Source organism: Drosophila nasuta, chromosome 3 (assembly GCF_023558535.2).
Source record: "Drosophila nasuta strain 15112-1781.00 chromosome 3, ASM2355853v1, whole genome shotgun sequence".
NCBI lineage: Eukaryota > Metazoa > Arthropoda > Insecta > Diptera > Drosophilidae > Drosophila > Drosophila nasuta.
In genome coordinates, this window is record NC_083457.1 from 30,769,204 (window position 1) to 30,783,038 (window position 13,835).

General features: G+C 38.7%; 2 protein-coding genes across 7 annotated transcripts in view; one reads left to right on the top strand and one right to left on the bottom strand.

Annotated features, from left to right (window-relative positions):
• Positions 1-13,835, top strand: part of LOC132790578 (uncharacterized) — a 72,666-nt gene that overhangs the window by 44,758 nt on the left and 14,073 nt on the right. For all 6 annotated transcript variants that reach the window (XM_060799148.1, XM_060799147.1, XM_060799149.1 and 3 more), the window contains exons 4-7: positions 750-924; positions 10,417-10,549; positions 10,635-10,778; positions 10,956-11,156. In XM_060799148.1, coding sequence (XP_060655131.1) covers positions 750-924; positions 10,417-10,549; positions 10,635-10,778; positions 10,956-11,156 — 653 coding nt within the window. The remainder of the gene's footprint in view (positions 1-749; positions 925-10,416; positions 10,550-10,634; positions 10,779-10,955; positions 11,157-13,835) is intronic.
• On the bottom strand, positions 3,863-4,338 carry LOC132793141 (uncharacterized). Its single transcript, XM_060802827.1, has 2 exons — positions 4,207-4,338; positions 3,863-4,150 (listed from the first exon to the last, which is right to left on the bottom strand). Exons 1-2 carry the CDS (start codon positions 4,322-4,324, stop codon positions 3,972-3,974), a joined length of 297 nt encoding a protein of 98 aa, XP_060658810.1. The 5' UTR covers positions 4,325-4,338; the 3' UTR covers positions 3,863-3,971.

The following is a 13,835-nucleotide window of genomic DNA, read 5'->3' on the forward strand; positions in this document are numbered from 1 at the left end:
ATTTAATGAAGGCTGCAGTATATATGTATTTTCCTTAAGTGAATTGTTCTTGGTAAATTTAAGTTCAGAATGGACTTTAAATACATTCTCTATGATACCTTTTAAAATAAACTTGAAAGTTATTCAAGAAATAATTTTCTAATTTAGGCTTCGCCCACTTTTGCCCCCAACAATCGATAAGAATAGAATAGCGAGCGAAAATTTAAAGCCAGAGCCGCAATTTTTAGTACTTACAAGAATAACTACAGTAATTATGATTCCTGGAATCCTATAAGTATATTAAGAAATACTTTTGTATATCATATTTGGGTATTTTTCGGTATATTCATTTAGTATAATTTAACGGTGTTTTATTCAAATATCTATGACAAACTTTTACAATAGCCAAGAACAAAACATCAGCTAAACTTGAGTTTTAAATTGGAATTGATAAAGTCAATTTAAATTTTCTTGCAATTTTTCGCTAGCTGCAGTCGTTGGTTTCATTATCAAACCGTAAGCAAGTTGTAGTCATTAGCGGAAGCTGCTATCACATCCATTTTGACTTTGGCCGTACCCAGAAGTGCACTTAAAAAGTCATTAGCTTAGTTTAAGAACGAAAGACAATGAAACCTGAAGGTCGGAAGGCCAAAAGTTGTCACTGATCGCCTTTTGAATTCATATTGATTTATCGACCAATTGCATTTGCAGCTGACACAATAGAAAGCAACCATATTCAAAGATATATTCTCTCTGTTTTCCCATTGTAGCTTTCCATTTGTACTCAAACCGCACCGAGGAGCGCATCGAAGTCGACACACTGGCAGTTAAGTACGAGGATGGCAGATGGTCGAAACCGTATTACGACTGCGGTGGCGGAAATATATGGATGCTAACGTATACGGTGCCTTTCTTTGGCTACGAGAATGGCAGCTATCACTTCAAGTAAGTCGAACGAAGCACCACACAAAGTCAAAAACAATTGCCATACAAAAGTCGCCAGGGAAATCACTAGGGAAAAGGCAATACGACAGTGGGTGTGGGTGTTGGCGGCGTTGTGGGCGTTGCAAGAGAGCCCAACCCAAGGAGCAAACAGACAGCAAGCCGTTCTATAAATAATTTGCACAAAAAGCGCCCAGAGAAACTGCAATGGCCTGTAAAGTGCCAGCGTGCAGCTTTATTCTGTCGTTTCAATACCTCGCACACATTTCAAATGTACAACAAGGGGCATGCCACACTTGGCTCAAGGCAAGCGCTTACATTTCTTGACCGATTGTACCAGAAATTTGAAATTTGTTGATGCGGAAATGAGTTTCATTTTAAACAATTTTTTACTTCCGTTTACTTTACATCATACTTTGATAAAGCTTGAAGAAGTTAGTGAGCAAAAATTATTCTCTAAATATTGTTTCGTTTGCTTCTACTTTTTTTTGCTTGTTTTCTCTTTTTCCATTTGTATAGCGCATATAAATACTCACTATTCTTTCCATTAAAAATATTTATTTCATCTTGAAAGTAGGCAACATTTTATGAATAGTTTCGTTTTCTTTCGGGACAGAACTAAATTTGAGCACTTTAAGAAATAGTATGTATGTATATGATGTGGTATAATACCTAAGCTATGCAACAATTTGACAATACAAAAACGTAGACAATTAAATAGTTTGCTAAACTAAAGAGTATATCAAAAATCTACATGTGTTTAAATCTACATTTTTTTTATTGTAACAACAATGTTGCCTACGAGAGTCTTTCTTCCCGAAAGGGTAAAGTTAAGTAACAGTAAGCACTATTAAAGCACTAACATTTTACAGTATTTCTCGCAATATAAAAAAAAGTTTCTACAAAAAAAAAAGAAGTTTCCTCGCATTGACAGATTTACAGCAACAGAAAACCTGGACTATAGACAAATTTAGTAAAACGCATTTTATAGAAAGAAAAAAAATAGAATAAAAATTCAAAAGGCATTCATTCTTAACTATTTTTTCTACAGACTATTTGCTAGTCGTGCAATTTCGCTTCAAGCTTGATAACTTGTTGTACTTATTTTTTATTGTTTCTGCATTTTTTCGTTGTTGTTGTGTTTATAGTTGCTTTTTGTGTTGTTGTTGATGCCGTGGAGCGGCGTTCAGCTGTCAGCGACAGTCGCATCCTTCGAATGACTAAAAATGAAATGTAAGCAACATTTTTTTGGGTGTGGCAATGCTTTGGCTTTTGTCTCACCATGACCACGCCACATGCCCCAACTAAGCAAGAACAGTGTGCTGTAAACAGTGTCAGTAATTGAATAGCGTTGCTTTACGCAGTGAAATGAGTGCCACAAGGCTGCACGTGCAACATCACAGCATCAGAAGCAACTTTTTCTTCTTTAAGTTAAAAGCTGTTAGCAAATTTTTCTCACGCACACCGACAAACGGAATACGTTAACATGGATACGGACCATTCTTATGAAACTTTATGACGCCTTTCCCCCTTCCCTACCCAAAAAAAAAGAAAACCTCTTTCAGTTCACTCGTCTCTCCCGCTGTTTTGGGGCCTTTTAGTGAAATTTTTAATTTTTCTCGTTCGCCTCATTTCTTTTATTTTTTCAGACATAGTTCGCCTTTTCGAAAACTTTTCCGATTGAATGTTGAGGCGAAAAGTTTGCCAAACTGTGCGAAAAACTCTGAATGGACTCGGGACTCGTGGACTTCTGCCTTCAAAACTGACTCAGCGCGTGCAACGCGAAATAAGTTACACAGTTTAATGAAAATTTCATTGATCTTCCCCCGAGACGGTTGACCAAATCAATAAATTTCGAAAAACACTTGGCTTCGGCATCGCCTTGATTTTGTTGGGGCCACTTTTGGAGATTTGGGAAGCGTGCAGTTTTGGCCATATTTAATTAATGTAGTCGACAGCACAAAAAGGGGGATGCGGCATTTCATTAAATTTGCCAAATCAACTGTGAGTGTTAAGCAAAATTTATTAGAAATATTTGTGAACCCAAATCTAAGAAAGCAGATTTTAGCATTAACGAGGGCATAACACAAATGCAAAAACAACAACAAAACAGCAATGACGATGGCAACAACTACAAGCAGTTAGTTACAACATCAAACTGAGTGCCTCAATGTTGCATAATGACAGCTGAAAGCCATTCCATGTTTACGACCAAACGTGGGCGGCGGCAATTGCTGAAGCCAAAGCCAAAGACACAGAAGGTTTGGGGCATGTGGCACTTAGTTCTCTCTCTCTCTCTCTGTCGAGCTCTCCAGTTCTCTGCCACCACATTGCTCTGCGCAATTAGCCAGTCGACGTTGCTGCTGTCCGCATTTCCACTTCGTTTCATGCATAATTTGTAATTATTGCTTGGCATCCAAGTAACAAGCAGCATACAGACAGAAAACAGCAAAAATAGACAGACATCAACTGCAAAACTACTGCCAACAAGCTGTTTTTTAATCAGTGGCTTTTAATAAACTCATTACCGTTAGAACGAACAACTGAATTAGCCACAAAGTGATAAGAAGATATAAATAGTCAACACATTATTTGCGTGTCTTTGTGGTTGTACTCTGTCTATAAATATGCAAGTTATTATTTTCCATAATGATGTTTCTTCAATTAGTTAAAGTAAATGATTAAATCGCACTCAATTAAATCAATTGATTGATTTTCTCATCCACTAAAAATACAGTTAATATGCGACATATAAGTTATACCTTTTTATGAAAGGTATAAACTGAAATTTAGCTTTTTTTCGAATTTCTTACAATGCATGCTAATTTGGTAAATAAGTAAGGTTATTGCGAATTATCCATTTTGTATAAACTTATTTTATCACATTTTTCTCATTCTAATTGATATAAGGGAAAAAAATATTACACAAAACATATTGATTGATATCTATAATTGATAATTGAAAATCAACAAAGACAAACAAAAAGTAAAAAAATATATCATTAACGTGACGTAAATCTTTTCCGCACTACGAATATATATTATATATATTATTTATTTAAGAAAAAAAGATCCTTCGTCTCTGTCATATACTTTTCATATTTTGGTGTGGAGTGACCTTCCTTTTGTGGTTTCGGTTTGTAGCAGTAGCAAGGATACACCTTACGTACTTCTTCCATAATCCTCATTTTCTTGTTCGTCGGTTTTGTGAAATGTTTACGTTGCTGCCCTGGGAAAAATTGGCTTTTAAGTATTGATTAAAACTAAACGATTTGTTGAACGCACAGTGAGACTGATAGAAATTGCTCTGCCACCAAGATATATCCTGTTGTCGCGGATCTTCTATTTCTTGCAAAGCGAATACAAATTCAAGTGCCAAGAGAATCGTCAGCCATTGCAACATTGTGACTAAAATGAAATTGAAAGCAAAGCTCTTGCCCTGAACTTGGCTAATGGCTTGCGTAATTATAACATGTTCCGGGCACTTTACTTGTCAAGCATTGAAAATTTCATTAACTTCGCCACCTGCTGCCGCCCAGCGACTGTCAAGTCGCAGTCTCAGTTCGTATTCTCTACAGGTGGGTGGCAGGCAGAGTATTTAATGAAAGCAATCAATTATAAAAACTTCCAAATACACACACACACCCACACACACACATGCACACATACGATAGATAGACGCCAATTGATGTTCAATGACTTTGCACGCTCGATAAATTTCGCACATTAGAAACTCAAATGCTCTTATGTGTATATACAAACATAGCATATATAGAGCATATTTATGGCCCAGAGCGAAGCCGCTTTCCACTCGCCGCTTTTGTCTTGTTCAAAAACGGAAGCCTGGCAAACTGCCTGCAATTAGTTGCAACATTAATTTTCCGCCATCTAATGGACGGATGCAACAAAATTAATGTCGAAATGTTGCAGCTTCCCTTAGTTCACTTGCCCCATGAGGCGGGAGGCATCAAACTGCAGCAGCCACAGAGCTGGAGGCAGAGCCAAAAACAAAGCTCATTTATTACTGCAAGTTGCTGTGGAAAATAATATAAAAGCACGAGTAAGTAAAGGAAGTAAAAAACCGACTAACAAGTGCACTATAATACAAAGATATAATAAAAAGAAATACATCGTTCCTTACTTATTATTTCGTTCAATTTCGGTCAGCGATCATTTTCGATCAGTTTTTTTGTTGACGTTCTTCGTTTAATTATTTCAAATTCTATTTGTTTAATTATACTATTTAAAAAATTACATAAGGTACAAAATAAATTTACATAATATAAAGTTAACTATAATTTTATTTTATTTTAAACACCACATTAAAAATACGATATCATTTTCTAAATAATAATCAATGAGAGAGAAAAATACCACGAATGAACAAAAGCTAAAAAAAAAGGTGAAACGAAAAAAAGGAACAAGTGAACTGAATTGCGACATCAGTGCGAAAGGTTCACTTAACTAAAAAGTTTATTTTTATTTTATAGAATGAGAAATATTATCTCAAATATTAAAGAGTCGTTTTTCATTATTCTCTTTAATCACAATTCATTATTGCTTTCTTCTCTTTATTTCCACTTACTACGGTGATCAACCTCGCATTATCACTGACTAACTTTCTAAAAGGGCAAGTCGAAATTGCAGCCAAAAAGTTGGCCACTGTGGCTACTGCATAACAACGATGGACGAGAGGCGTTTGTTGGGTCGTGTTAATAATGTGCTGCTATCAGTATGCCATTAGTTGTGGAACAGACCGAAAAATTAATTTGTTTACGTCGTGGCAGCTAACTGGCGGCAAGCAGGCAAACTGCCTGGAACAACTGCCAAGTCGGACTCATCGAGGAAGTTGATGCGGCGAAACAAGGCAGCACAGAAAAGTTGCTAATTGATTTAATTTATGTATTACGCTGCGTTATACAATGATGAATGCTGGCTGGACAAAAGGGACAATTAGGGGGGGGACAAAACAGAGCGGCGGCTAACCGGCAGCAAACATTAACTTAATAATATTAAAAATTATTTGGCACTTTGGATGCCAGCACTGAAATGGGCATTAGCAGCTGCCGGAACAGAAAAAACAGTAACTGGAAGACGGCCAGAAACTCAGCCCACAAAATGGGCCAAAAAAGGCAAAACGCAAATATATATATATATATAGAAAGCACAAATCACATTAACCGCCCGCTGTGTGCCCAGAGAGAGCGAGAGAAAGGACACGACGTCTGGCTGAGCCGCTTGGTCTGTACTGAATTGCCTCTGGGCTGCCTGCTGGGGCAATAATTTTATTTGATTTCATTTAAGTTTCGCTTAGCGTTCGCGCTGCGTGCAACAAATTTTCAATATTAGAGAGCCAAGCATAAGTGTGGGAATGTGAGAACGAGCATTCAAATAATCCTGCCGTTGTATTTATTTGACTTTCTGTTGCTTCGTAAGTTTTCCACACACACACACTTAAAGCGCACTCACAGCTTGAGCAAAAGCGGGGCACAGCATAATGAGGCAAACGGAAACGGAAATATCAAATATGGCAATAAGCATTGCTTTGTGTCAGAATCAAGACATGGCCAGGAGGTGGGAGGGAGAAAGTGGCTTGTTAGACTGTCGAGTTGCACATTGTGAATATACATGATTATGGATTACATGACAGTGGCAAGAGTCAGTCAGCGTTGCGTTGCATGCTCACAAGTTGCTTACAAGTCATCATCTCTCGTATTTACGCTCCGTTTACAAGCTGGATTTGTGTCAGTCCGGCATGCAACTCGAAACTGCTGCTTGACGTGCACACACACACACACACAAGCACATATATGTATTTAGAAATACACACAAAACGTTTTGACCCAGGTTGGATCGTATCGGATTTCACCGTGATGATAGATGCTGCTGCCAATCATGCGGCAGAAAGTGCATGCAACATGACGATTGACATTCCATGTGGCTGCAACAATGTCAATGCCTTGTCGACAGCCAATTACATGCAACATTGCAGCATCGACATCGACGTTGACATCAGCATCGACATCGACATCGGCAACGACAGCAGCATCGACATCGGCAACGACAGCAGCAACAACAACAATAGAACTCTGAAATACCAAGTGCTGCATTTCAATCTATCGCCAATAGTTAAATGACAATACCCAAGGTCAGATGGCTTCCATTTCTCTTAATATAAAAAGCACTTCTGCAGCAGAAACAATTATTTATAGTTTCTTTTCAATGGTCCAAGTCCAAGTGAAAAGTGTAAATGAAGAAAACAATTTGTATGTTTGTATTTTAATCAAACACGAGTAACAAAAATTGTTTTTAATTGATTCTTGCAAAATGAATGCGAGAAACAAATTGATGCTTTAGAGAAAAACAACATTGCAGATTAAATAATGTATTTAAGTAATGGTCATACTCAAATATATTAGTAAATATTCGTAACAACATGTCAAGCTGAAGTACTTTAGGGTATTGAGATTTTCTAGAGCATAGCAAATGCAAATCCTTCAAATGTTAAATTACACATTTTTGCCAGACTTAAATGGCTCGCTAGAGGTATTAACATGAAACGAAGTTCATCTGCACAATTTGACATTATGTGACCTCAATTTTGACCACACACGCAGTGAAATTTTGGTATTACATTTGTGGCATGTTGGCGCAGTTTGCTGGCTTATGCCGACTCTATCTCTCTCCTTCTCTCTCGGTGTGTCAGCGAGGTGAAAATTGCAAGCATAAAGCTGATTACGTACATTAGCAGTAACCTTCATGTGATATTAGTAGTGAGATGCGAGTGCGAGTGCGAGTGCATTGGAAACGTGTTGTTTGCTGTCCATTGGCAAATAGAGGAGCGCATACATGGCGTATGTGTAATGCGACAACAAATCCAGCCAGGCATGTTATTTACAAACTGATTCCCCGCGTGCGTGCCTTTAGTTTTTTGTTGGCCAAAATACGCACTAACACTAGCTTAATGTGACAACAAGAACGGCAGCAACAGCTGCAGCAGTCACATACCACATTGCGTATACGTATTAGCCATTTTTAAATGACGCGCACGTGCTGTAATATCTGTATCAAAGTATGTGTGTGTGTGTGCTGTGAAAATGCATTCCATCTATGCACGTAGGAGTATTCCGTTAGCTGGAGAGTTGCGCACGTGCCTTGACTGGGTTAAAGTATTTGTTGCAAAGCTCAATGTTAGCCACTTTGTGTAGCATCTAGCGTATAGCACTTTCCGGCATTTTGGCTTGACAAATATTTACTTTAAAGTCAGTTCCAAACACTTGCAACCCCGTTTAGAAATTGCAAATTATATTTCCCCCGCAGTTTGTGTGTTTGCCTTGAAGTTTGCTTGAGATTTGAAGCAGCTGCTCGCAGACAGGCAGCTTTAGCCATCATTTAATTAGATGGCGCAGAGTGTTGGGTTAGAGAAGCGAAAAGAAAACCAATTATGCTAATCAGCTGAAGGCCAAACGCGACTCAAACGCTTGCAGCTCATTCCAGAGGCGAGAAAAGCTCAATAAAATCCGACAACCCCAACTCCAAGCTGTGGCCGCGAGTGCTGTGGTTTTTGCTTTTTTGGACAACGAAATTGAAAATCAACAGGCGCAGCAGCGAGCGGCCATTGAAATTGAATTGGAAATGGAAATGGTGACGACAAATCTCACGACGAGGACGACAAACGATTAATTGGCAGCTCATTTGTAGGCATTGGGCGACACTTAATCAAAGGCGCATCAAGTATACGCCACCAGGCACAACACATTGTGCCGCATCAGCAATGCGACGAAGGACTATTAAACGGTTCGAACAGACAGAAACACATGCAGTCAGTCAGTGCTAAAGGCGGCAAACTAATAAATCAATATGAGAGCCAGCACCGAAATTCATTGGGACAGAGATAAGCTTATTTCTCGATATCCGTTTACAAATTATCTTCAAAACTGTCAACAACAACAGCAACAGCAAGAAAAGGGCGCTGACAAAATGAAACCACAGCACAAATAAAAGGCAAGCAAATACGAAAAAGGATCCCAGGAAGAGAGCATACATACAGACACAAAGGCGTTGGGATCAACTGCAGGAGAATTAACATAATCATTATTATAATGTAATATGGCCATTGTGTAGTCCTGCTACGTCCTGCCCAGTCCCAGTCGATATCCCTTTTTTTTTTCTTTGCAATCAATAAGTTGTCAGAAACAATCAAATAAATACAAACTGATATGTCAATATTAACTGACAGGCGGACGAAACTCGAGACCGGATAAGCACGGCACACACGCTGCGGACATGTATGTGTGTGCCTGTGTGTGTGTGTGTGCATTAAGGAAAAAAGGTCTGCCAATTGATGTCAGACAGTCTGGCAGTCGGAGATGCGTGAAGTTTTATAGCTGAGCCCAAAACACACACACACACATACATTGGATACAACTTTTGTTTTACGTTTTCAATTTCAATTTGATGAACAAATTGGCTGAAACTTTCTTAAGAAAATGTAGATTAAAAGTTAGCTAGATTATGCATAGAAAAAGGTCAAACAAACACACTAGATATAGAGATAAATAATAAAAATAAATAGCTTTCAATTATCTATCAAGCAAATTTTTTTAAAATTTTCAATTTGCCAGAAAGTTAAATTCCTTTGAATTTGTAAAATAATTATTTTTTGAAATGCACCTTCTTTTCCCACATTTAATAGCGAGAAATATAATTGTGACTCACTGTGCTTGGGGCCTTGGATTATGCGTAAAATTTCTACATGTGTTCCGGCTGCCTGAGCGGGGTGAAAGCCCGGTCTCGACTGTAGCTGCTTAGGAATGCGTGTAATTGGGTGTTTGCCAGCTGCCCTTGCCAGCTCTATTTCCAGTTCCAGAGACCAGATCATATAGAATATCTGAGATGGCAGAGTGGGTCAATGAGGGGTCCGCTTGGCGGCTTTGTCTGTGCGTACCCTTTTCATGGTTTTATGTCTTTGTAAAACGACAAGGCGGCCGTCCATTCGTCCGGCAAGTCAACCAAACGACAACGGAAGGACAAGAAAATAATTTTCTACTAGCTAGTTTTTTTTTCTCTTTTTTTTGCATTCATTTCCATTTGTGAAAGCGGAACCATAACACGCTTGTTAGTTTCCGCATGGTCTTTATCCTTTATCCCTTCCATTTCCGACGCTGTCGTCGTCGTCGTCGACTGCTGCGATTCACACAGTAATCAAAGGCGGAATTTATTGTATGTTATCGCTGGCTGTACACAAGCAGCAACAACAACAAGATGGTCTCTGTTTTGTCTGGACTAACAAGCAGACATACACAAACACCCAGCTGACATACATATAGTATTGTAGATACATAAATATCAGCCGCTGGCACGTTTTATTGAATTGATTTTATAAATGGCGCCATTTGGCTTAAGTGCCGCCCAGTTGATTGTTAAACTGACAAATTAATAACATAAATTTTTAACGCCTTGCAACGCTCTCCTTCTGTATCTGCTCTCTTACAGAGGCACATCTGGCATCGATATTGACTTGCGGCGCGTGGACATCGACCAGTGCCCGCAGCGTCATACGCCGGGCACAAAGCGACCGCTGAACATCTTTGCCGGCACCGACAAGTGCAAGCAGCGCACCACCATGGTGGGTACTTAAAATATATATATACACACAGCAATCAGCAGTCAATTGCTTTCACTTTCACTTTCTCTCACCTTTCTTCTCGCAGTGTGAAGCCATTATGGGACTTGGCTTTCGTCGTGGCTCCTACAAATGCCTGTGCCGCAAGGGCTTTTACTTTCCGGATGTTGTATCGCAACACAAGTTCTTCAACGGCAGCCTGCTAGAGGAGGAGTACGAAAAGTTGATGCTGGTAGGTTTGCTGTTCTTTTCTCCTCGTTTTTTTCGACTGTGGTATAAATTACCATTATCACGGCGAGAAACCGCTGTGTCAGGTGGTTTCAATAATTGCCAACGCTTAACCAAAAGCTCTCATTAAATATGTATGTTGATATTGTCTGTCCAACGCTGTGTGTCTATGTCTTCGCAGGGTAAGAACTCCACGTACAACAGCAACAGCGAGTACGAGTGCCTTCCCTGCGCCGAGGGCTGTGACTCCTGTGAGGATGCCTCGCCGTGCATTGCGGCCCTCAATTGGCCCATGCGCACCAGCATTCTGGCATTGGCCTGCATTGTCATTGGTCTGCTGCCCCCAGCCGCCTGGTTCACATTCCGCTATCAACAAGTCAAGGTAAGTGACCACAGCACACACAAAGCACATACTCTCTGACCAAATAAAATATACTTGACACTGTGCCCTAGACTTTCTCACTTTCCATTCTTTGAAATGGCAACATAACTTTTATTTCCCCAAGCCAAAGGTCGGAAGCAGAGTGCTGACTGCCTAGCTAGCTAGCTAGCTGGCTGGTTGGCTGTCAAATGCCTTAGATCCTGCGCAAGGCCGACCTAAGCTGCTGTCATTGGGATGCTAAGCCGCTTAGCATTGTTAGTTTCAAGTTAATTTTCTACGTGCTGCGTACTGCCTCCATCTCTAGTGTCACAATCGCCGGAGTCAAAGTCCACAACGCCAGCGGATATAGTCGTGTATAAACGGAAGTGCAAACATTCACACAGTTTTCCACGAACTTCCTGTTAGCTTTACACATAGAGAAAAAAGCTTTAAGTTCTCCAATCATTGCTCAAACTGTATATATTATATATGGAAACCATAAACCATATCCTTTATTAATTTTAAGAAAAATTCTATTAATTTAAATTCTTAATTCAAGATAATTCTTTTTGCATAAATGAAAACAAAACTGAGCCACAAAAAATGATATGAAATGAAGAACAATCCCGATTTATCAATAATGCTGTGGTAGTTATACACACACGTAATAAAACAATACGAATTGCAGCTTAGCGTCCGATTTATTCTGCTGCTCGATCAAGACTGACCGTATAGCTTAATTATGTATAACATAGAATGTGAAATAGAATGAGAGGAATGTAAAGAGAGCCAATATCGAGAGAGAGTTCGGATAGCCGAGAGAGCGTCACGTTAATATATATGTGTGTATGTGTGTGTAGGCACACGTCCTACTACAACTCGGCCATCCTGCGAACTAGATCTCCTGATCTTGACTTTACAAAGAATAATTATTTTCAGTCTTATGTCTATATAAATATAAATAAATCTTATTTGCTACATTTACTACTATTTTGTTTATTAATTGCACATTTACTTAATAGTATATCATTTTTACTTATTATTAATTTCTTTCTTTTATATTTATTTCCAAGCCATGGTCTTATGTTTTGTATACTCCAAACGCCCTTGTAAGGATTTCGCGAAACTTGAAAATTTTCTACATCTTTAATTAGGAATCTATCATTTCGCATAACTTTCGCAATCACGTATGGCCCTTTGTTTTTTGGAATCAGTTTCCTGGCAGCTCCTACTGTTGCGTCAAAATTTTTGACCATTACATAGTCCCCTTTTTTGTACTTTTTACCTTCTCTCTTGCTTTTGTTGTAATATGTTTCATTGTAATTTTGTGCCTTTCTTTGCACCTCCTTTGCTTTACTTCTGATGAGTTTTAAATCTCTCGTGTCACTTACTGTATCCATCTCTTCTAGTTTTTCTCTAAGTTCGTCTTTAATGTTACCCTTTTGATTTATTCCAAACAACATTTTGCTAGGAGCCTGTTTTATGCTTCGATGTATGGTGTTGTTTAGTGCATATTCGACCGTCTCTATTATCGAATCCCAATGAATCCCTTTTTCTGGTTCTGAAAGCTTTGCTAACATTGGCCCAATGCTCCTGTTTATTCTTTCTACTTGGCCGTTTGCCTGTGGCGAACCTGTGGCAATTTTCATGTGTTTAATATTGTATTCATTCATAAAATCTTCAAATTCGGTAGATGTGAAACAGCTGCCTCTGTCGGATACGATGCATTTTGGTCTACTGTATGCTCTAAAGTAATCCTTCAGTGCTTTAACTACTTCTTTGGTCTTCGTAGTCTTTGTTGTGTATAATCTCACAAACTTTGTAAACCCATCTATAATTAAAAATATGTGTTTATTTGCTCTATTAGCTGCTACTGGCCCATAATGATCGATGTGTAATAATTCAAAAGGTCGATCTCCTTTCGGTATACTATGTAAAAATCCCTCTGTCTTTCCGGATTTTGGAGAAAATGCGATACATTTAAGACAATTTTCTATGTGTCTAGAACATTTTTCTTTAAGATTCGCGATCCAATACGATTTTGAAATGATGTCCATCATTTTGTCCCTACCTATGTGTCCAAGCTCATTGTGATATTTGTGCAAAACTTGATCCTCCATGTCTACTGGTACATAGAAAAGCAGTCGATTGTCATTGGTTTTTCTGTATACGATTCCGTTTCTCATTTCGAATAGTTTGTCCTCGGTATGTTCTAAACGTTTACTGATTTTTTGAATATTTGCATCTTTCGTCTGACAAATCACTAAATTGTCTTCAAAACTGGTCGTCTCCACTATCATAATGTTTGTACACCTACTCAAAGCGTCTACGTGTTGCATTTTTTCGCCACCCCTGTGAATAAGTTTACAATCGTAGTCCTGCAATTCCAGCGCCCACCTAGCTATTCTAGGATTTAAATCAATTTTGCTAAGTGTAAGAATCAATGAGTTGCAATCCGTAACAATATTGAATGGTTTTCCGTGCAAGTAAATTCGAAATCTGCGAAGAGCATAAATGATTGCTAGCGCCTCCAGTTCAAAACTGTGATATTTACTCTCTTGTTCGGTAGTTCGTTTAGAGAAATAAAATATTGGGTGCAATTTTCCATCATCTTTCTTCTGTAACAAAACTGCTCCGAAACCGTGAGAGCTTGCGTCACAATGTAGTTCGATTTCATCTTTATGACTATAGATAGCTAAC